Here is a 25,479-nt window from a genome sequence, read left to right as displayed (position 1 = left end):
AATTTTCTTAACACATTCTCTGCTGTTCAATAATTCAGGACACAGATTTAGCATGTGAACTCTTGACTCAGACTACTACACTCCATGATTCGACTTGATATAAAATCCAAAAGCTTTTTCTCAGAGGAGAATTATATCATGTTTGTAGTTATTTGTGCATGAATTACATGTGTTTAATAGAGGTCTAAAATGCTAAGGTAATTCATTATGTGTTTTCTTGTATATACTTTCTTCATATTGAACAAAACAGCTCTATTGCTAATAAAGCAAAAGGGCAAAAATAGATAATTATACTATATTAAAATAGACAATAGTGGCTGACTTGAATTTTGCATGAAGTTCATTACAGGTGGCAATCTCAATTAAGCCTTCACATTTAGGTTACGTCTTTTCCCAGTTGCAGAAAGCAGGGAATGAGTGCTTGTAATTAAAAGTGAGAGAGTATGTGTGTGTGTGTGTGTGTGTGTGTGCGCATGTGTATGTGTGTGTGTGTGTGTGAGGGAGAGAGAGAAAGAGAGAGAGAGACAGAGACAGAGAGAGATAGAGAGAGAGAGAGAAAGAGAAGACTCTCATATCTCCCACTGATAATGATCTCTTTCTTTTCTCTCACTTCCTCTGTACAGGAATTCTTCTAGGAATTAGAAACAACACATATGTGCTGCCTGAAATGTGCACAGGGACCAAGATGGATTACCAGTGCTGCGCTGGATGGTTCTTACTTTGAAAAATGATCTCAACCCCCAGCTCCCCTAAGATAAATCTAATCCCACTCCTTTTGCATGGTTACTGAGAAGTGCATTTACCTATTAGGGGAAATAATTTTACCTCTCTTTTACATTATATAAACTTTAAACTAGGTTTTTATTTATTTATTTATTTTTGAAGACGTAAAAAAGCTCCTGGTTAACACCTAATTTTCATCTTCAGAAGCCTTTTTTCCTTGTTGAACATTCTGAAAACTGACCTAACAAATGTGGTGTTCTTTCTTGCCCTTAATTAATGCTGGATATCAATCGTGTAAGTCAGTAAACATAACATTAGTGGTGGTCGATGCACTGTCCAACGTTGTGATTGACCAATTGACTCCAGAAGAAAATCCATACGTATGGATCTTCTGTAGCGCAGCCTTGCAACATGCCATATCAAATTACACCCTCCTGGTCAAAGAGCCTTTTAGGATTTTTTTTGTACAATCTGGTGGGCTGCTTTAGAAACAGAAGGTATGCTAGAAGGAAAGTTGTAGCTTTAGGGCATCCACCAGCCCTTTGCTTAACAGAAAGTGCTCTCTTTCAAATGACATTCCAAAGACTAAGCATTCCATATTTCCCTGGTGAAAAAGGACAACAAGAAAAAAACAAAAAAAAAAAAAACCAAGCAGGCCACATAAACATCTGTGCGTGTAAAAGAATCGTCTCAAGGTGAGAGAACGTTTGGATGGTGATAAAGGTGTGTGTATGTGTGTGCATTTGGGCGGTGGGTTGTCCCTCATTTTCTAATCTGACATGATGTTCTCTCATGAGTACACAAGAGATTCGGTCGCCAGTTACAAGCAGATGTTCAATTACAAACTGTGCAAGGAATTTAAATGACTTGATGAGAAAAAAATGAAATATGACGTTTAGAACATGATGTATAGTGGATGCTCTTATAAATTAACAGCTCACAATAAACAGACTTTTGTATTTATTAAACGGAAACATTGGTATGAATATGCATCAGCTTTCTAAGGAGAATATTTATTTAGCAAAACCGAGGTAAAACTAGTCATATAATTTTCCTAAGACAAAGGATTTTGTTCAGTTTTTCTGTGAATATTTTGTCTTATTAACCTCAAATGAAAGAGCCTGGTGAAAAAAAAGTTAGTCATTTTAACATATATAATAACAGTAACAAAATTGTTTTGCCAACATCCACAACAATAAATGTAAGAATTAATGGACAAAATGTATTGTTCTTTAATAACTAAGAAAAGTTTTTGCAAATTGTTTTGGTATAAGTCAAATAAATAATAACATAAAATAAATAAATACATAAAACGTACAAATCCCTGACCCGTCCTTCATTATTTGTTGTGTCATGTTTTATTTCTTACATGTTACATATTGCATAGGACAACTGTCCAGTGTTGGGCAGACTGATTTGGTAGGGCAAGTACTGCCTTAATTGTCGGGGGAACACAGAGCACAGTCTAGGCAAGTCAGTGTGGAACTATGATGGATTCTCTTATGCAATCTCATGCAATAGGTACAGTCTCTCTGCTCAGCTCTGCACAATTATACTGTCTGGCTGTCTTTATCCTGATGCTCCTTCCACACCTGTGCAGTTAACATGTATTTGTCATGCTTCTGTTCAGTACTGTGAACAAAACCTCATTTTTGTTTTATGTGTTGCACCAAAGCATGTATGTATGTATGTAAGGATGATATCCACATAATTTATGTTATTCTATGACACATAATCTAAATTCTGTTTCTATTTCTATGCAATTTTTAACAGGCATTTATTAGATCCTAATGAGCAAGTAAGAGGCGACACTGGCAAGAAAAGCTTAAGGAAGACATATTGAGAGGAACCAGACTCAAAAGAGAAAGAGCAAAATGCTGTAGAATAAAAAGAATACTTGTATGTATTGTATGTAAGAATGCTGTTACATTTTGCATCAGGCATTATCAAATCATATAAAAAATGAAAACACTACTACATTTATTAAAGGGATATGGAATATTAATAGTATGAATACACTGTGGAATAGGAGTCCTGGGTTTGAAGCACAGGACAGTTGTTATGATGAAAGCAGCAGTTTTTAGGAATTGCTAGAATAATAAATTCTACATATCTATTGGTTAATAGTATTAAAGCTGAATGATCCATTTGTCTTTGAACTTGCAGAGAAAGTACCACAAATTAGGACACTCAGAATGATGGAAAATTTCCAATATCCTCATGACAGCAAGATAAGAAACAAACAACGGATATGACGTTATCTCCAAGTCACTCTGGATAAGAGTTAATAAGCCCTTAAACGAGAAACAGGCGATAATGAACAAGAATTTACAGGGTGAAACGTGATGCTGAGGGCGAGGGTGAGGACTCTTCTTGAATTAGCAGCCCTTGCTCTCCCAAGAATTTATATTAAATCTGTTTTGTACACAGAAACACTATATACTTGATTGGTATTTTTCTGAAAATGTAATTTACATCACTATGGCTTATTTTCATAAATAAGTAAATGAATAAATTCAATCAAATTAAGAATTAATTCCGAGTTTTGATATAAGAAGCGTGAAACAGCCTATAATTAGATATGATAATTGGCTGTCGAACATGTCATCCGACAGTGAGAGTGGTGCTGTTACCCACAAGTCCGTCTGATGCCTTTTTGAGCCCTGACTCACCTGGAATGAAGCCCACATGGCATATGTGCTTTTAAATAGAAATTGTCAAGACAGCACTCACTTTATGAGCTGAAGTGTACAGTCGTTATAGCTCTCTCGCTTTCTCTCCCATTCTTTTTCTGTAAATGTTTGGTGCTAATCAAGAGCATTACCTTCAAGTAACCTCAGCATGTGGCAATTTTAATTAGCTGCTTTTTTTTGGAACCACTTACCTTTGTGTGGATTGTTTCTTGCATTACTGTTGTTTATCGTTTATTCACCTATTTATGCCCTATAATTGTCCTTTTGAACTAAACCAGAAAGGAGCATTAGCTTCTAATTTTACAAGCTGTAAATCCTTTACTGATTCTCCAAATACTTTGTATTGCTGCACATTCAGCTGCTTTTCAGACTTTATAAATCATCCTTGATACAAGTGTACATAAAATATGTACAATAATGTAAAAATGCCACTACTGTACTCCTCCTCCCCTATCACAAAAGAATATCCTTTTCATAATTACAACTTCATATTGTCATGGTTGTGACTTACAATTCCCATTAACCACTGCACATAACCTGATCATGGCACTCATGTCACATGAGTTTTTGCATATGATTCAAGATTTGGTTTAATGAACACAAGTATTTAAGTATCTGTTGTGAGTAGCATTGTTATATGTTACTGAACCCATGCCATGCTCATGCTTGTCTAGTTAATGCTTGCGGTATGCAGTCAATGTCTTTGTTCATGTGTGTATCACTTGAAAATACTCTGTACGTGCATCCATAATACTAACTGACTCTACTATAATGCTTGTCTTTCTCATATGCATACTCTTTACTCTCAGTTGACTTATTTTATATACGTTTCTGTATTTTATATCTGTTTCTGATTCCTGAAACAGAAATAACTCAACAGTTCTATATGCTGTACATTTTAAAAGCCCTGTTATGTCATGGTAATCTACTAGGAATCTAATGAACTGTAAATATGATGCAGAAGCTATAACCACTTTGCACAATTGACCAGTGTATTGCTTTAGTCTCTTGGGTTTCAGAGTGCATGATGTCATGACTTGTGATGAGCTCATTACACTGCACTGCTCATTATGCATTTCTGCATTGAATAGAGCATGAAAAAAAATATCTTCATCTGACAGAAGCCATATACCTCACCTCCCAGAGGGATAAGCTAACAAAGCAATCACTATTGATAACCTGGAAAGTCACAAAACACCACTGTGTCCTTAAAACCATTCTTGACTTTTTAACCAAATGGATGGTTGGGTGACTGCAGGCAGCTTACTTCTTTCATTAGGCTTAATATTCATTAATTTCCCACAGATATCAGTTTATGCACTAAACATAATTTCTAGATATGCCCAACTCCCTTAATGTGCTAATCCATTCAACTTCAGTGAGAACATTATTCTGGTCAGCATTGTGACATATCTAGGGCCTTCCCCAGGAACACACTGGCTGGAATGCCAGTACATCATAAGGAATGAAAATGCATACACATTCACACACTCATTCACACCTAGGGTCAATTTAGAATAGTCAATTTGCTTTCTGCCATGTTTTAGGAAACATACATATACATACATGTAAACTGGTATATGCATGCAAATACATGCAAATTAATGTAATATAAATCTTATGTACCACTGTGAAATATACTACACTACAATTGGTAAGATGACTACTCATGTGGGACCTGTCTTACGACAATCTCTGCCATCTTAACCTCTTCTTTAAGTTCATGTCATCTAAGGATTGTCAAGAAGAAAAATAAATTGGCCCAAACACCTCTACCACTTAGCTCTCATTCCTTACTGACTCCCTCCTTTTATTCCAGCAGCGGAAAAAAAGGAGGGGCTGCTACTATGAAGATGGATTACCCTGCCATTGACACTGACTTCCCTTCATCCAGCTCCACTGAGTAGAGCTCAATGCAATTAAGGCAATTAATCTTACACAAGGAGTTCACACACACATTGCTTTGATTATTCTTGGCTTCCAGACAGGTGTGTACACTTCACCTGCACTGAAACGCATAGAAAAGCATAGCCAACTACTTATTAGCCTTCAGCATCAATAGCAATGGCAGCATTATTTTGGCTGTCCAGTGGAATTCAAAAGAAGTAAATAGGGTCAACGACTATGTACAAAAGCATAAAACAACAATAAAAAACAAAATAAAACCACTTTTATACTTTTATAAAAAATAATAATGTCGAAAGAAAGAAAGAAAGAAAGAAAGAAAGAAAGAAAGAAAGAAAGAGAACCAAAATCTTATTTTTGTTTATAGCATTACTTATCTTTAGTAAGGCACATGTGTTTTGTTCAGGTGGTTGTGTGTGCGTGTGTGTGCATGCATGTGTGTGTGCGTGTTTGTGTGTGTGTGTGGGGGGGGGTGCAAAAGAAAATATCAGCATTTTCAAGAATATACTTGGATCTGCAAATAGTTTCTTGGCTTGGTTCCAGGTATTGACAATGCAATCCAGCATTCTGACAAGGCTTAATCCCCCACAATGCAACCTGGCATACAAGCATTCTGTTTTTTTAATTATCTACAAGCCAAAGCCTATGTAGACATCTACAGTATGTGGTCTGAACTGAAGTAAGTATTTTTGTTAAACTGTCAAAAACATCAGAAAATGTACATATTTACGTTCTGTAAATCTGTAAATAAGTATTTAATTCCCATAAATTTCTAGCCAAATACAACTGACTGTAACTAATTACTCAGTGTTTAGTCCACTAATGCATGCTCACCTTTGTACAGGTCTCCTTTACTTAACAACATGGAATGAATAACAGACATAAGTATTTCAGAACCAAATTTCTATAGCAAAAAGCATCATTTAGCCAAAATTGCCTTGACTTAACTTAAGACTTGACTTAAAGGAAACATTCAAAGGTTATATTTTTTTCTCGATTATGTAAATATTATGAAAATGAGAATAGTATTTGAACAGTGAAATTCATTTCGAAAGTCAATCTGTCTTAAGTAATATTAGTGTAATTCAATTACGTACATTAATTTTGATATCTATCTTTATGTTGTTTCTTTAGACTAAACATTATCTAAATTGTTACTAAACTAGGCAGCTGATAAAAACAAACAAACTTGCTATGATTTACCATGTATACAAGCAACAGTGCCACGCCCAGGATACACACTGCGAATTAAATTAAATGATAGGCCTGCTTTTTAAATTTCATTTCAAGTAAAAAAAAATTCCCACATTTTGAGTAGTACTGTATTTTACTAATCTATTTGGTGGTTGTTTAACGACTACTCAGTGAGTTTGCAACACGTGCCCACACTAGTCAAAAATGAGGTGCGTATGCCGAGTGCTTTGAAACACTCTGTTCCTCTTGGGTGCACACACAGAACAGCTGAAGGGCGCCAGCAGCAAAACCGCCATGCAAACACCCAGCCACTTTGTTTGACAAGCATCAACACCGACTTTGGATATGTAAACGATGGGCAGCTGTGATGTGGCCTTTCTTTCTCTCCTACTCTTTCAGAAATGCGCACAAACATGCACATGCACATGCACACGCACACACACACACACACACACACACACACACACATACATAGCCCTGCTGATCTGAGACGCTCTACCTGCCACTGTAATTCACACAGTGAGGAGAGTGTGTTGATAAGGTCAGCATGTTGGGGGTCGTGAGGCTGCATTAACTCCCACACAGCTGTGAAAATTAGCAAAGCCTGTGATGCTTGAAGAGCGTGCGAGAGAGAGAGAGAGAGAGAGAGAAAGAAAGAGAGAGAGAGAGAAAATCTAATCCAATAAAAAAAAATCTTAATAAGTATTGTCCATATCTTGTATTTAGTCAAATTAATCTTGTATTTACAACTATAAGAATACAACAAACCAATAACATCCTTAAACCTATTTCTACATATTGTTTTTGAATTTCAAGCTTTACATTTTCTTATTCGATTGCCAGATATTTTTTTTTAGAAAATATATACATAACATACCAATATAATAAGGGTGAAATGAGTAAAATGATCTAAAAATAAGTTTAATAATGTTACATTTTATTGTAATCAGGCAGTGCATTAGGAAATACTAGATAGATTGGACCATATTCAAGATATTGCCACTTGCTAAGATTTTCTTGCAGTGCAAATGTTTGGTGGTTGAGAGAAAATCCATAAAAAATCCAGGGTAGACGCAGCAACTACCTGGAACTACCTAGTCTGGTAGTCCGTCTGACAGTGAAAAAAACCACTAAAGGCCTGAATCTTGAGTATATCACGTAGATGCTTAGAGTGCTAAGTGTGCATTTCTTGCTTCAGAATATATCCTGCATGGCTGCAGCTGGAGACAAATGGTGCAATTCCGCATCAGTACTTTTGGTGCTGAAGAAAAACAATATGAGAAAAATAAAATAGTGGAAATGGACCCTTCCTTTAATGTTTTTCCAACCATACAGTATGGTACTGGCTTTTGACTCTCTCACAGAGGACTGCTCCCTGAGCATTATAGAGTTAGCATAATCAATAAAGAAAATCAACCCACACCAACTCTCTCCTCTGTGTATAAGTGAATGATTCAATGCTCTCGAAGCCAGAAATAAAACTGAATAAGTGAAACAAAGGATGCAATCAGCTTTGATTGCTATTAGTTGCATTGGAAACTTGTCCACATGTTGAAACTCTTACATTTGTGAAACCATCAGTGGTATATGTAGTTGTCCTGTACTGGTGGGAAAAGGCTGAATAGGGTCTACGGTAAAATACCTGCTATTCTCTCTTAGTGCCTCGTTTCCTTTTTTCCAGGTGATCAGGCCTCGGGGAGACATCTTTGGTTTGCAATCAATCAGCACGTCACCCCCTTCCTTTACAAGAATGTGGCTCTTCAACAGATTTGCTCCAAAATCTGGAGCCACGGCTGAAACATGACAGAGTCACAGGCCAACAGCAGTTTTAGAAACACATAATTTTCCTTTATCCATCCTTTCTCTGCTATGTACTGTATGAAATGTGTATGTGGCTCTGTATATGTGTGTGCGCACTGAAATGAGATGGTGGAGTGGAGGTTGAGCTAAATATACACACCTTAATTACCACCCATTCATTTTCTTCGGTAGGAAAAACAAAGGGAAAATGTCATGTACTTAAGGTTTTTCCTCCCAGTTTTCCTTTGCTCGGCTGAGCTTTTATTATGATCATTTCCACTACTCCTCCTGTCTGTTAAAAGCCCCCTGATTAACTGTACATGGATGAGGAACTGACATCAATTACTTCCTGTCTCCTTTATTTTCTCTTTAACCCAACTGCCACATTAATTTTTGAGTGACAGTGGCTTTTTTCTTTGAAGAATGATCACAAAACAATAATCAGAAGGTGTTTGGAGCAGAGGAGAATGGTGAAAATGAATGGGTATTGTCACATTTATGTATATGGATAAATCAGCAATAACCATAATTATGTTTTCAAACAGACATAATACACACACACACACACACAAACACACACTTTTCTCACAGAGCCATACCCTACAGTATAGATAATACACACATATACACACTTATCTTCACATATAAATATAGTACATACAACATATTAATTTGTGATCTTTCAATCAGACTTAAATAAAAACTTACCAATCACTCTGAGTTCTGCATTAGAGTAAACCTCCCCATATTTGTTCCCAGCCACACATTGGTACATTCCGGCATCAGACAACACCAAGCGACTAATAGACAGAGCGCCATTAACCACCTGCACCCTTTCCTGTCGAGTAATAAAGAAATATTACCGTTAAGAGACTTTTAGCAAGATTGCTAATCTGCATAAAAGCAATGTGTTTCAGGGAGTGTGTTATATTTTTCATTTGATGCTGTTTGCTGTCAGTGTTGGGGAGGGGAAATGAAAAGAGAAAAGAATCACAATGAATCTGAGAAACAAAGAGAAGTAAGGATGACAGGACAGATGTAGCTAAGTAGGTATGTTACACCTGTGCAATTAATCTAACATCTGTGTTAACATGTGACCTTATAGCTGATCTACCCACTCATGATGTGTCGAACAACTGTCTCAGAAATAATTAAATGAAAAGGAATAAGTTTGTAGCCCAAAGACATGAAGCAAAAGACCACAATGTCTTCACAAGAAGATCAGGAAATATTAGTAGTTATATTAGAATATTAGAAGTTGATTCTTATAAAATCTAAAACCATCCTCAAAGCAAACACAAACTGTCAGCCTTAGGTACAGATTACTGATACTCTCTCTCTCTCTCTCTCTCTCTCTCTCTCTGCCCTTGACCTCATCTGTTATTTGCAGCCTCTAATGCCTTTAATGGCCATTTGTGAAGGGATGTTTTTGTGATAGCTAAGCCTGCTGTCGGGAGCATTAGGAGAAGGGCATGTGGAATGAGTGAGCCTATGCATATAGTGACACACACACACATACAAAATAAATATCCACTACCAATAATAATAATAATAATAATAACAACAATAACAATAATAATAAGTAATAATAATAATAAAGCATGGTATAAAAAACATCTGCTTTGTTGTGGTATGTTGGAAATAACAATTTATGGGCGTATCTGATAAGGGTAAGGGTCCACCAGCATGGAAAAGCATATGGTCGTATACATCAATTTAGCAGAGCTTGGCACGTTCTATTAATTAAGCGTAACGGTCCCCTTACATCAGCAGATTCTGTGTGTGGGGAGGACCTGAGGCAGACCATCTGCAACACTGGGTCACCTCAATGTGCACGCCTGATGTCACTGTCTAATAATTCTGTCTCTTTGAGAACACTCATTTAACAAGAACCCTCTGAGACAAAAAGCACAAGTTTTTAATAGGTCACCTTAGCAATGTTCCATTCAGATACACTCAGCAGAAAGAATAAAAGGGGTAAAGAGTCTGTGTTAATTAAGCATGATGAACATCAATGAATGGCATAACTCACTGCTGCCTACTTCTGCAGCATCTTTGACCTTTAGTTATTAGAATGATTACTGATGTAGACAATGCCATTTGAAAATTGTGATATACTATGTATTGATTCCTTCATCTATCTCAATCATGCCCCTAGCATTTTGCCAGTGGAATATTAGATGCAGAAATGTGTATTATGTTTGTATTGTATTTGAAAACACACTAAATATTCTAGGGTGATAGAAGCTCTGAAGATATATGGACTAACAACTGGTAGATTGGATTTTTAAAACCCATGGCTTCTACTATGGATTGCTTACATTACACAGTTACATTAAGCCATAGTGTTGTTAGTCACTAGAATAATGCAGTCCCATCTCAACCTTACAGCAAATAAAACAGCAACAGTAATAGTACCCACGATACTTGTGCAATTATCCAATTCGGCCAATCAGGCAGCAAACGCCCAGTGTATAGAATCATGTAGATACAGAGCCTCAGTTTACATAAAAATGTTTACGTCAAAAAAAAGGATGGGTAATATTTGATAATATCTTCTAATACTGACCACAGAATCGTTGTTGGGGCCAGATGGGCTGGTTTGAATACTTAAGAAAATCTTCTGGGATTTTCACACAAAATAGTCTATAGAGTTACCCTGAATGTTTAAAAAAAATCATCCAGTAAGTGGCAGTTCAGAAATGCCAGATGCTGCAAAAGACCAGCAGGATGTGGTTTTCTGCTGTTGTAGCCTGTTTACCATTCAATGAAAACTCTAAAGAATCTAAAGAGTAAAAAAACAGGATATCAGCAGTGCATAATTACCTGAATATGCATTCCTAACAAAGTGTTAAGTGTATTTTTAATTGTTTTCACTCATTAGTTAAATATGTATCATTTCTGTGGGAATGTGGCTTAAATTCCTAAGGGAAATGTTTTAAGAGAGGACAGACTAGTGGAGTTTTTTTTTCTTCTGGTGTGGGAAAGCTTCAACTAGGGGAAAGCTTAGCCAAGTTATGCCTTGCTGCTAAATAAAGAAATTCAGTGCAAACCATTGTAACCCCTATTCTTTCTCTTTATCCTGAGAGACAGAGGATATTCCTCATCAACAGCTCAACAAATTATAAAGAAACTCTGTAAAAATGAGTCTTTTGTAATTGCATCACCCTAACGGCCAATAACTCATCAAAAAAGTAAACAAATAAAGGCTGAATATTACAAAAGGCTTCAGTTACATGAAGTAGATAAAACATGAATCTTATTTATTGTGTGCCAGTGAATTGTTGTACAAAAGAGTAAAAAAGGAAAGACAGCATGTTTGTTAAATAGTAAAGGTTTATAATCTTTCTTCTCCTGGCCTGTGGGTAAAAAGAGATTAAATTCTCCTGTCTGTGTTCAGAGATGTAATGGAAAATTGCAGTGTATGTGTCGTCATTGTGGTCTAGAATCAGTGAACCATTTTGTAATTTGTTTCGGTCTGACACATTTAAACAAACTCCTTCCCCAATAGAAAAAAGATAAAAAGGCAGAAAAATGTGAACTGCTTGAATGACATGAACATTCACTAAATGATGACTAGAATATTTGTGTCCCTAATAATGAATGTTCTGAGAATTTTTTATTAGCTGCAGTATTTAAGGAATCATATAAGTGAAACAGTAGTTACATATGTAAATAGTTCTACTAACCCTGGATAATTATTAGGGATTGCATTTAGCACATTCATACTACCTTGTGTGCATGAGTTCTTTCAAGAAGGTTGCACACAGTGCTGATAGGTGATGCAGTGTTTGATATACATATTGTCATCTTATATCAACCATTCCCTACAACCTTTAGGTTTGAGCTGGCCGAGGTTGAAATGTATGAAACGTAATCCCAGACTCACAGAAGCACCATTATCTATACAGCTAGCATTTTATTTCAGCCCTCCTAACAGCCAGGGGCAATCCTGGATTGAGACACAAGGTCATTCCAGAATCATCTGGCAACCAATACGTGTAAGCTGAGCTTATCACTAGAGCATGTAACTTCTCTTTTAGGTGAAGCAATTGCTAGCAAGAGAAGTATTCAAAGACACAGCCTTCAAGTCAACACACAGGCTTATTTGAAGGGTCTTTAAGGGACAGCCCCACAAAATGTTTGTGATTAGTAGGACTCCTACTAGACTTTGGTGGACAGGGGCTATACCCACATACACAGGTGACCTGTCTCACCATCTATCTGTGAGAGCAGATTATGTAGGATACCACCAACAACTAGTTAAGGCAGCGGTGGAAACCAAGGTCTTGCTGGACATCTTTGTGAAATGTGAGCAATAAATAGACTTTGACTGTGACCTATTTGCTGAATTTTGCAATGTGTGGAAAATAATCAACAATAGCTGAAGAAAAAACAGTGGTGGGCAACTGTTGGCCAGGATATCCATTTGGCCACTCAAGGATGCAATATCATACAGGAGTTATCTGTGTGTCTGCACTGAGGCAGATCACACCTGGGTGTAGTGCTTCATCAAGAATCAACAGTATGCATATGGTCCAAACCAACCTGTTTCTGATTCTAATAATTTCAACTAGAGCAGGTTTCACAGGGCCTGAGAGCATGTGAGCTGGGGCCTGCCCAATTCTTCCATTAAAGTGTTTTCAGAAAATGCATTTATGCATGCCATGCCAAAGAGTTTAAATAAATATTGTAGGTTGTATTGCACCATGCAACTGTTCTTAAATCACAGCTGTTTTATGGCACAGTTAGCTAAAAATCTGCCACGGTGATGAGAGCCATCAGAGGCAAAAACCTTCAGACACTGTTGAGACTAGAGTCTGATAAGGGAAATGAAAAATGACTGATAACTAAGCTATAAGGAAGGTGCTCTTGAAAAGTGCAAACCTCCAAGTGTCATGTTTTGGATCACTGATTTCATCTGAGCCATGTCTGTTGCTGTTGTCACTGGGCCTGAGCCTTTGCAACTAGCATGCTGTTTTTTCACCATAATCATCTCTGAGCCAGGATCCCACATTGACGTTGGTGTCACTGAATACATTTGATTGTGCGAGTTAGCCACAGCTTCCTCAATATCAGCAATATTAGCCATTTTCCAGAGATTCAGACACAGGCATGAGTGCAGGAACTGCACAGTGTGCATCTGTGAATAAACTATGCTGGCAATATCCAGTTCAAAATAAAGAGCTGCTTCTGACTTGATATCCAGTTGTGTCGAGTTCAGCAATTAACAATGCATGGTATGTTAAAGCTTGCTCACTAATTGCAGGGCAGTAATGGTCATGAGGGAAAACTGACTAGCAGGCATTACATTTTACATTTAGTTATTATAAATAATGCTTGTAATATAGATAATGTAATACCCTTACATTTGATCATGGTTACAGGATGCTAAATAGATACATGCATACTATAATCATGTAATTTGCTGTGCACAGGTAAAAATAAGAAGATAGAGTGACTGATATATGATGATGGTATTTTTTTTTAGCAAATATTGTGTCATTATGAGACTGTGACCTTGTTAGAAGATCTTGGTGTGCATGTATACAACGGGGTATCCAGGTGTTACAGAGAACCCCTGTTATGTCCCAGAATTATTACCCTTGGTTTTTTGTTATTTGTCTTTTAACATTTGTTATTAAACAGAAAATAAAACAAGAAATGTTGCCCAAGAGCTTTAGGATCAACTGTAAAATTCTAATGCTGTAAGACCAACATGCCTTTATTAGATTATTAATAAGAAAGGGTTTGAACATATAGCAAACCTCTGTAGGTTCCAAATTTTCTCCATTCTTCATCCACCTATAGGAGGGTTTGGGTTTGCCTATGGCCATACACTCCCACACTAGAGAGTCATCAATGGCCTTCTGCATGTCCTGTGGTTTTTCAATCATCTGTGGAGGAGCTGCACAACAAAATAAAAAAGAAAGGGAACAAAAGGCAAATTGGTTCCAGGTATAAAACGTTCAAAACAGCAAGACCAAGCCAACCACTCTGTAATGTAGGAAATGACGCATAATAAAGTGACAGATTGATGCATATTCAACATGGTGGACTGAGGCAGAGACAGTCTGCTCAAATGATGTGCTATGACATATAACCTAAGTAACAAGCTGGTGAAAACCATATAGGAAATCTGTTAAATAGAACATTACAGATATTTTCAGAGTACATCAATAGCAAATAAATCATGCTTGTCGCACTGTTCGACTGCATTGAATATTCATTTGTTCATGGGCCTTACCATAAACTCCTTCACGAAATCCCATTAAAGTAGATCATGCTTTAATTATACATGAGTCATATCGATTCCTATCTTTTAAATGCATGTAACTCAAACCTGGTTAATTATTGAGCAAATGCCCAGGAGCATACTCAGAACAACCTTAATGGACATTCCTTGTGACAGAAAATAAATAAATAAATAAATAAATAAATGCTGAATGCTCCTGTACACCACATCATGTTTGTATCTCTACAAATTTTTTTGCACCTTTTGCACTTTACCACATAACCAACAAAAACGGACAGTATTTTTTAAATAATCTTTAACATCATCTATGTTTTCCCCTAAACTATAAATGCTTTTTTTTTCAAAATGGTACCTACTTGCCTAACAAGCGTGCCTTCTCTGTGAAATTTTTTTTATCCATTCCAACTTCTATAACCTTTATGATGCTGTTTTTTCTCCTCTTCTTGTCCCTACAGTCTATCTTTCACCTGCTGAAAGAGTATTGACTTTTAGCCCCTATGGTGTAAATCAAGGTCCTGAGTAACCCACACAGCACACTGCCCAAACGCAAACATGGTAGGTAAGAGTAGCTGGAAAAAATATTTCAGTGAAATCCATATTTAACAGTCTATTTCTGTTTAACTCATAACAATGCAGTTTTCAAATATACATATTTTAGTACCGTCACTCAACGACGCTTACAGAGAATATCACAGATATGCTAAAACTGACAATTAATAACGCTCTTTTAAGATATCCTTTGAATTAGAAGCCTGTTGTCACTCCCTTCTTTTGAACAAGGTAGGAAAATGGTGCAAAAACCATCTGCACTGAACTGCTAATCAAGCAAACGCAAGCAGAGAGGAGGGCAGCTCAAAGGGAGGGTGAGTGTGTCTCCCTCAACTGCCGGTGGAAGCGATAAACATGAGATAGGCTTATCGATCGGCACATTCCCTGGCTCTGCTGACGAATGTCTTACAGGCCTAATTCCATGGGACTTCAAAATAAGATTACAGATTTTTATCACCTGACTGAGAAAAAAGAAAGGGAAAAGAAGGGGGGAAAGAGAAAGAAATGGACAGAGAGGAAGAAAGACAGGAGGACCAATTTGCAGGCTAATCCTACCGAAATAGGATTCACACAGCTTCGGGCATGCCACATTGTCCTTTATATACAGGCTTCAACGCTTCAAAGTGGCTTGTAAATAATGGCAAATTATTTAAGGCACAGAAATGAGTTATACCCAACTGTATAACTGTGGCTGACTTATAGACCAAGGCAAGAAGAGAGAAGAGAGGGAAATGAAACAGCAGCGGGCATTGATGGAAAATCAAGGAGAACTACAATAAATTATTAAGCCACCTCAAACTAGACTGAGGCTGGTGCTGGTGGGTTTCAGTACCACACACACACACACACACACACACATACACACACACATTGTACAGTAAAAGTCTTAGGCACATACAAATAAATGCTGATGCCTTCAAAATGAATGAAATTAAACATAAATAAATTAATATGAAGAGCAGTAAGCAGACACCACTTTGATTTTTAAAAAACATCAGTAGTCTCTAGTATAAAAAAATGGGTGCATTTACACTTTACTGTATTTACTTTTACACTTTTACTCTTTATACTTTTCCACTTATATTCTTTGCTCCTACTGAATGCACACTACTACATCCTCTCTAATTTTACCTAATTTTACTCTACCTTTTTAGAAACTTCTCACCTTGCATTCCATGTAATTGAGGATATAAACAATGAGATGAAAAGGACAATAAAACATTCAGCTCTGTGAAGGCTATTCCTGTAAATGGGCCATTGGGCATCAGAAGTAATGCAGACGCGAGCTAATGTGAATACTAGCACTAGCGAGCACTCCCATAAGGGGAGGATAAATCCCAGCGCTCTGTTGCCTACAGGTACTTACTTAATAGGGAGCTGTCTCATGTGAGCAATTCGGCCTTGCCAGTGTGGTGGTGTAGGGAAAAGGTCATGAGCCCTTCATTTGAAAGTCTATATTAAATATGCTTCTCTACATATGCCTGCTGGCCACTTATGCCTGGATAGAAGCATGTGGGTCTAGTCATTTCTGATCAAAATCTTGTTTTCATGATTCAAACTCTTACTATTTAAAATGGTCTTCGAGACCAAATGCACATAATGACTAATGCAAGTGCATGGATTATGGAGTATCATTAAACTGTTGTATTCATTTACAACCATACTAAATTATCTCAGGTATAATTTATTGATGCATACCAAAAATATATCTAAATAGATAATACTTAATATGTTTCAACTGTTGTTGTTTTGTTTTTTTTCAATTTAAATGACTAACATGGTACTAACAGTTTGCATTCCAATTAAAAGATATACAGTTTAACTTTGATATTACACAACGTCCATTACTAAAGCACATCATCAGAATGAATAAAAACAGGTGCTGTTCTTTATCCAGATGGTGACACGCTGAATGAGTTCCTGAATGGCACATGTGACTGTATGCTCTATGTAAAGTACATTTAACCTGTCAGTCACTCTGCCATCTGGTACACACACACACGCACACACACACACACAGATAAGATGAAGTACAAGGTCGTCTCTTCATCCTTTTTAATCTGGATAAAAATATTAGTGGCTTCATGGCTGGGGAGCTTTAATCATTTTCATGCACTGTTAAAAATCCACCCCCTTATAATCTAGCTAGTGGAGCATACACCATCATTACATCGTACCTTTACCTCAGAATGAATTTGTCATGAATATGGCTTGTCATGGTCAATATATTAATGCGACTTGTGAGAACCCACCATAGAACGAGAGCTTGCCCTGTACTGAGTTCTTCCCTTTGGAGTTCTCGGCAACACATTCGTATGTGCCAGCATCATCCTGTTCAAAGTATGGGATCTCCAGAATGCCACTGGCCTTCCTCATGTCCACTTTACGGGAGAATGGGACGCCATCTGCACGCTTCCATATTATAGAAGGGACAGGACTTGTTTGAGAATGAGATAAAATAAATACAAAATGGGACATTAGGTGGATGAAACGCTCAAATGTAAACATAGTGATCTGATGAAATTATATGTTATATAATTTTATTATATGTTTGACATTATTATTTGTGCTTAATGTATTGATGTTGATTTTTCAGCAAAAATGAAAAACTGTACATTGCATGTAATGTTAATAGTTTCTGTCTGTGATGTCAGTAGGATGCAAACATTCAAGACACTTACTTCCCCAAAGCAAAACACTCAAGTTTCACAGTTGCACCTTGAGCCACGTGGACCAGCTCTGGAAACTGCACTTCAATCTTTGGTTCATATTCTCCCATAACACCTAAAAAAAAGCATTTAATGAATAAAATAACATTTTATATGTACATATTAAAATATGGGTATGACGTTTTTTATTGCTTGAAGATGCTGTGTGACATGTTGATTAAAATAATAATAATAATAATAATAATAATAATAATATGTTTGGTTTTGCTTTTGATGCTTGCCTTTCATATTTTTTTTTAGAATTTTGGAAAGGTCACTTTATTTAATTATTTTATGAACAGTAGTCATATGTTGCGATTGTGTAAGGCTTATGTTATCTTTAATAGCTGCTGGGCAGAGAGATAGAAGGAGTTTAAAGAGATCCTTATTGCTAGTGTGCAGCACAGCTTGCTGCTGTCAATGTAAACACACTGGTCAACTGTGGAGATCTAGTGATTTTCTCACCACATGTTAACTGAACAAAATGCGATGTATAACTTGTAAAATACAATTTCAATATTTGAATAGAAGTAGAGCACAGATATCATTATCATTATCACTATATCATTATATAGTCATTATACATTCTAGATTCTTCTGGTTAACTACAACAAATAATATCAATGTGTTTAAAATTTTAAATGCTTTTACAGTAATATTAGTTTTAAATGAAAATTCTTACTTTGTTCCTTACTCAATCACATTTGAAACACTTATAAGCAAGTGATTATTTCATGTCCTGTAGTAAATACCAACATAAACAAAGAACCAAGGGAGGACAAAAACTTCAGTCACAGCTCTTCAGTCTGTTAGTCTAATAATTTCTAGCAATTTTTACAATAACTCCTGGTGAATACTACTAATCTCAGTTGGACATCTTGGTACAGACAGACTGAAATTAGATGGCTGTAGGACAAATGACCTTTCTGTTTGAAGACCATTTGATAATGCCAACCTACAGGCAACTAAACTTGTGCTGGTAAGCCTCCTAAAATTTGTAAGGAAGCTGCTAATTAAAATTTGGATATCATCAATATTCAATGAAAATACAATACATGGAAACTATCTTCTGTCTAATTTATTTGAGGAGATGGTTTATCAGTCAAGAAGATAGGGCAGTGAACAATAAAACTGAATTTGACCTCAACCAATTATATTTGTACTGTCTCATGTGCACAACAATTGATATGTAACAATATTAAATCAAGGTAGTGAAAAAGCTTATTCTGACATGACGCAATTTATTTGTGACTCACCATCAGTACGCAGTATAAGAGGAGTGGGCGGGCCATGAACATGCGTTTTTGTGACAGTATTGGTGACGACACATGTGTAGTTTCCCACATCGGATGGCTCCACCTTGGCAATGTACAGGTTCCCAGTCTCCTGAGACACGAACCTTCGTGAATCCTGCTTCACGAATGATGGGTACTCATTAAAAATCCAACTGAACGTCAGGGCTGTTGAGGAAAGAAAGAAGTACAAAAATGTCACTTGACATGAATCATAAAAAAAAGAGGTCGTTTTACAGCCTGGAAACTTTGCATGAACATAACTAGAGGATGTCGTGACATTTCTGCTCTCCGCTGAATCGAAATGGCAGGAGTCAGCACTGCTCATGAATCTTGTGCCTCCCCAGAGTTGCTTAATTAGCATTTGGGCTACATGCTAGGGTGAAAATTAATCAGGCCGAGGAGGGTTGTGGGGCTTGGAGGGTGAAAATTAATGATGCAAAAGGATAACCAGTGTCCTGCGATTCTTTGGCCTCCAGTCAAGGGGATAGTAAGACTACCTAAGCAGACCATTTTTTTTTAGAATTTTTTTTTTTTAAATTCGAAAGATAATCAATAAAGTGCAGAATATCATCACAGGACATAGGACATTCATTGTGTGTTTTGAAGTAAGTGCTTTACAGTAATACATATACAAGACATGGAACATTACATGCAACTTCATTATTTTACAGCAATATGTACTGTAAATACAACCAAATATAATAATATGTTTATGCTGCAGCTACAAAAAGAAAAGGGAGTGTTTAAAGTGCCCATGAATTCAGTTAAATTCTTTAAATAATTAATTATTTAAATATTTACATGCAAACTACATCAGTCTGTGTTGTATATTCCATACTCTTCTTCACAGTGGTGTGCAGTATGTTATAATTATTGCACTATACTACATAATCATGTGACTACCTGGCATGTAAATTCACTTGTGAATGCTGTTTCATTTGGATTTTTTTTAGATTTTAGCCCTTTTTTCTGCAAAATAACTTAGAAGAAGTAGTCTTATTAAAAAATAGGCAATAAAAAAAATAGAATTCGGTAGCAGTTTTATGTCTGAGGTGTGCCAAAGTTATACCAACTTAAATCACAAAGCATAATTCTTTCCCCACTTTCTTAACTTAACTGTAAAAAAAAAAAAAAAAAAAAAAACACAGGGGAGCTAAATGCTAACAATTAGTGTGTTATACCACTTTGGACCAATTATCTGAGACAGGGTGTATGCTGCTTGCTGTGCACTGTGAGAGGCAGTCATGGCTGTGTGCAGTGCAGTTACTCCAAACAGACTTTAACTTGAGCTCATGATCAAGGTGGCAATATTACCTGCTGTGCCACTGTGCCACACTACTGATCTAAATATGAAAACAAACATACAAACAAACAAAGAATCTGATTCCTGAACATGAACCGGTGCTTTTGTAGCAGCCTATCTATGCAAATGTATTTATATAAATGATAAGATTTAATTATCAAATCTGATTGGTCCAAAGCTCTGCATTATATTTCATGGACATGAACAATAGGTTTATATTAATGCACATATATGTTTCTAGAAAAGCTCACACAACACGTACAGAAGATGCTTAACATAAGTTAAAACCAATGAAAAAAGGAGAAATATATATAGTGGATGTAGTGAACATTTTTTACAGGAGACATTAAAGCTAACATTTATGGAATAAGAAGCAGAGACTGATGTGCTGGTTGTAGATTTTACAGACATACAAATGAAATATTTGTCATATTAAAGGCCACTAGAATGTCATGGCTGATTCTCTCTCTCAGCTTTTCCCCTGTAGGTTTTTTCATTGTTTGTCTATCTTCTCTTTCTCTCTCCCTCTCTTAACATTGCAGCCTGCTTACCTACCAGCCTGTGTCATGCCCCGCCCATGAAGACTGATTTGTTTGTATCTCAGGAAAGACCACAAAGGCTGGACCTGCTCATGGTGTAAGACCCCTTTTTTCTTCCTGTAAGTTGATGGAATTTGTTTTTAAATGCTAATGAATTCATTTGATGCTTTATTTTAGATTAGAAATACCAGCCATGGTGCTTTCAAGTACTCAGAACAGAGGAGTTTATGTTTCCTGGTCTCTTATATAATAATAGGCTCCATTATTTGAGAGGTTAAGATAGAATCCCATCAATTAAGATAGATATCCCATTTTTTGATTTGGTGTATATATAATTCAAATTCATATTAAATACACAGTACACATCTTCCCACATCCCTGCCTACAACATGTGTATAATTGAACAAAACACCTCTTGAAATAAAAAAATAATGCTATCTGTGAAGCAAGTTCAGCTTTATCTGTTTGATTCTGATTCTGAAGCTGGAAGAAAACATACCAGCTCCACAACAGCATCATAAGAAGGATAAGCCTTTGCTTTATGCATTCAGTATTCTATATTAAGGGTGCAGTGACCTTTTTCTCAACATAAGGGCTTTTTGTTTAGGCTTTCTTTGGCTTTGAAATGAATGGAAAAAATAACACTGATTTTAAACTAGCTGTCAATAGTTTATCAGAAGGAATGCTTGGGGGAATTGCCAACAACATCAAAAATTCTTAAGATGCTCTTTTCAACAAGCCAACATGCAAATTTACAAATAATCTGTTATTTGAAATAAAGAGTTGCTAGGTAATTTAACTTAGGGTAGCTAATTGTGCTCACAAAGTGACAGGCAGTGGCTCTTATACATTATAATTTGCATATTAATAAGCCCCAATTCGTGTGAAATAAGGTATTTACAAATTTGGGTCCAGTGAATCTGTTGTGCAACATCAACATAAGATGTGTGCATGCAAACAAGCTCCCAGTGTAACCAATCCACCTACTGGCATGTTTTCGGGGGATGGGAGGAAAACATACCCATGCTGGTTTGTACAAGTGCAGTAACATAACCCTTTATTATTATTAAACATAACCCTTTTAAAGATGTATGCATAATTGGTGGGTAAAAAAGAAGTTTAGAGTTTTAATAGTGCAACGATGCAAAGGTAAGTGCAAAAAAAAATGACCCTAGATACTTATTAGAAGAAGCACATAGATCTATAAATGATTGTAGAATGAATGAAGACTGGAGAATGTCTGGAATGAAGTTGGTAGTTTCTTTCACCACTGAAATGCCTGTTAATTCATGTCAAGTGAGATATTATTGCCATTCCTCAATATAAAAATAGTATTCGTTAAAATAGAATGCTGTTCATTCAGAACCATAGTGCACAACATAGGGCACATAATAAACAGGACTGTGCACGATAACTAGACAGGACTACAGAAGAGGATTGGATGGGACGAACCTGTGCCCACAATTGTCTGTAAACTGTTGACTGTGAATAGAAGTGAAGTAGCAAGGTCAATTAAAAAAGTAACAGCAAGTAAAAACAAAATGCCTCATGACAACTGTCACACAGTAGCATCTTAAAGTGCAGGGGTGCAGGGATGGATATGCGATGATGGGTGTTGGGAAGGGATTGACTAGCCCAGGTAAGTGTTTGGAGGCAGCAGTGTGTTGAGTAATCAGATTGCCCCAGGGTAGCTGCTTCAAAATTAGGCAGTGGTGGCATGAATGCACGAGTACTATCTGCCTGAAGAAAGTACATGAAAGTGGTCATTCACAATACTAGTAGCCTTTTAGGGAAAATATGTCAAAGGTTGACACCGAATTCAGGACAATTATTGTTCATATCTCAGAGAGGGGAATGCTGGTCTCCCTGAAGCTGTAGACATCAGTTGGCAGGCAAGTGTGTCATTAGGATGCTGGTTGCATAGATAATATGGTGCAAAGCCCTTTCATGACTGGATAAGAACTTTGAATTTAATTTCTGTCACAACAGGAAGCCAGTGAATTGGCCTCCGTATGAAAGTCACAGGAAAGAAATTTCAGAGGTTATGAAACAGACGACAGACGAGCAGCAGAATTTTTGAGCAGTAGAATGCACTGGAGAAGAGATGTATCATATAAGGGATAAAACATGTTTTTAAGTAGTCAAGTCTTAGAAATATGAGAGCTTGTATGACAATGTGAATGGAATCTGTATGCAGGAAATGTTTTGTTGTTCTGAGGTAAAAAAAAAAAGAAGAAAAGAATAAAAAAAAAATAATAATAATAAAAAGAAAAATAGCACAAGTTGGTGGTTGATGTGATTGGAGAGCATTCCATTTCCAAAGCCTTTCCAGAAGACAGGGAATAAATATATAAAGTATGTTCAAAAGGCACATAAGGGTATGATGGTCAGTCCACAAACTTTTGGCCCTGTAGTGTATTTAGTAAGTATTTATCCATAAAGAAAAACCCAATCTCATCTGAAAGACTTGGGGGGGGGGGGGAGGAGATAGAAGAAAAGAGTATGAAGTGTGTCATCACCACAGCAGCACTAGGAGAAGCCATGAGAAATGATCACTGAGCTAAGTTAGTTAGTGTATCTAGGGTTGTACAATAACTGACCCTTAGGGAATTCCTGTAATGAGAATGCAAGATGATCTACAATACCTCACCTTCTACTTGGTAGGCCTGATCCTGTAGATATCAATAAAAAACAGGTTGAAGTGTAGCCCTCAGTGCCCTTGTGAGCAAGAAAGGAGATGATGATCTGCTGATTTGCAGGATGTAAGGCCATGCTCTGACTTGGTAATAACATCTGTCTTGGGTGATTCTATCTCAAGAGGACAGCAAAATGGGATCAAATGTGACTTGTGATCCGATCATTCAGACCATTTGCAAAGGTGCTTGGGACTGATGTGGCCACATTATATTTGTAGCACGAACACTATTTCCCATTGCATCATGGACATAAAAAAAAACTGGCTAATTACCAATGTTGCCAGGTTTACAGATTTCACAGGAAAATGATACCAAGCCATGATTTTATTTTCTGTGACTTGGGAATTGTTCATCATATTATATACAACTGTACAGTATATTGAAACTTGCATCTCAAAGATCTGTCTCTGTGCACTGACTATAAGCATTTTCAATGAGCTTTCCTTATTAATCTACAAATGTATATATTTTTAATGCATTGGCCTACTTATTTAGTTATTTTATTTATATGTGATCAATTTATATATAATATAATATAATATAATATAATATAATATAATATAATATAATATAATATAATATAATATAATATAATATAATATAATATAATATAATATAATATAATATAACATAACATAACATAACATAACATAACATAACATAACATAACATAATATAATATGCTCCGGTTTCCTCCCACAGTCCAAAGACATGCATCTAGGCTGATTGGAGTCTCTAAAATTGCCCATAGTGTATGATTGCGTGAGTGAATGAGTGTGTGTGTGTGTGTGTGCCCTGCGATGGGTTGGCACTCCGTCCAGGGTGTATCCTGCCTTGATGCCCGATGACTCCTGAGATAGACACAGGCTCCCCGTGACCCAAGTATAGATCGGATAAGCGGTACAGACCGCTTATGTACCGCTTACCAACCCAACCAATCTTAAAGGTTCAGACAAAAACATCATCTCCATGTCTTAGAAGTGCATTCTAAAAGTGTGTGTTTTAGAAAGCTACAAGACAGTAATGCAGGGAGGTGGTGGCTCAAGTGGTTAAGGCTCTGGGTTGTTGCCCAGAAGATTGGGGGTTCAAGCCCCAGCACTGCCGAGTTGCCAAAAGCAAGGCCCTTAACCCTCTCTGCTCCAGGTTGCTGTATCATGCCTGACCCTGTGCTCTGACCCCAACTTCCAAGGCTGGGATATGCAAAGAAAGAATTTCACTGTGCTGCAATGTATATGTGACAAATGAAGGCTATTTCTAATGCTGTTGGGGGTATAATGAATATGAACCTGCAATAATTGGAAAGATTCATGCAAAATGAATTAAATGGAGAATAAATAAGACAAGGACAGTCAAAAATAGATGTTTGTTAGAGTTTGCATTCAATATTTATGTGTCTCTTTCAGTTAAGAGTTATGTATGTGGCTGCTGAATGCAGATGAAGAGTATTTATCTTAGCAAAAGCTTCAAATGCTGCATCAAAAAATTCTGATTATGGCAGAATTGGCAACCCTTGTAGTTACAAAAAGCAAACATAAGTGGTCAGCTTCACAGGTATGAAAAAAAAAATTAAGTAACTATTTTATTACTATAATTAAGTGTTATTTTGGTGTATTTATGCTGGACTCAAATACAGTGATTATACTGAAGTTGAATACTTGTACTCTTAATTATTTTTAGAAAAATAAAACCCATACATGCTCTACATTTTTATTTTGACTATCAATGTACTTAATACAAATCCTAAAGGTCTTTTCTTCTTTAATTCAGTCAATGACTGTATACTATACATTAATCGAATGACCTCAGTTTAGTATCCAT

General features: G+C 36.5%; 1 protein-coding gene across 2 annotated transcripts in view; it reads right to left on the bottom strand.

Moving 5' to 3' along the window:
• Window positions 1-25,479, bottom strand: part of cntn4 (contactin 4) — a 147,066-nt gene that overhangs the window by 45,713 nt on the left and 75,874 nt on the right. For both annotated transcript variants that reach the window (XM_058403878.1, XM_058403877.1), the window contains exons 6-11: window positions 19,085-19,288; window positions 17,802-17,904; window positions 17,373-17,557; window positions 14,084-14,223; window positions 9,024-9,153; window positions 8,158-8,308 (exon numbers count right to left, since the gene is read on the bottom strand). In XM_058403878.1, the coding sequence (XP_058259861.1) occupies window positions 8,158-8,308; window positions 9,024-9,153; window positions 14,084-14,223; window positions 17,373-17,557; window positions 17,802-17,904; window positions 19,085-19,288 (913 nt within the window). The remainder of the gene's footprint in view (window positions 1-8,157; window positions 8,309-9,023; window positions 9,154-14,083; window positions 14,224-17,372; window positions 17,558-17,801; window positions 17,905-19,084; window positions 19,289-25,479) is intronic.

The sequence above is a fragment of the Hemibagrus wyckioides genome, linkage group LG11 (assembly GCF_019097595.1).
Source record: "Hemibagrus wyckioides isolate EC202008001 linkage group LG11, SWU_Hwy_1.0, whole genome shotgun sequence".
Taxonomy (NCBI): Eukaryota; Metazoa; Chordata; class Actinopteri; order Siluriformes; family Bagridae; genus Hemibagrus; species Hemibagrus wyckioides.
Note: the sequence above shows the minus strand (reverse complement) of the source record. Positions and strands in the feature narration are given on the sequence as shown.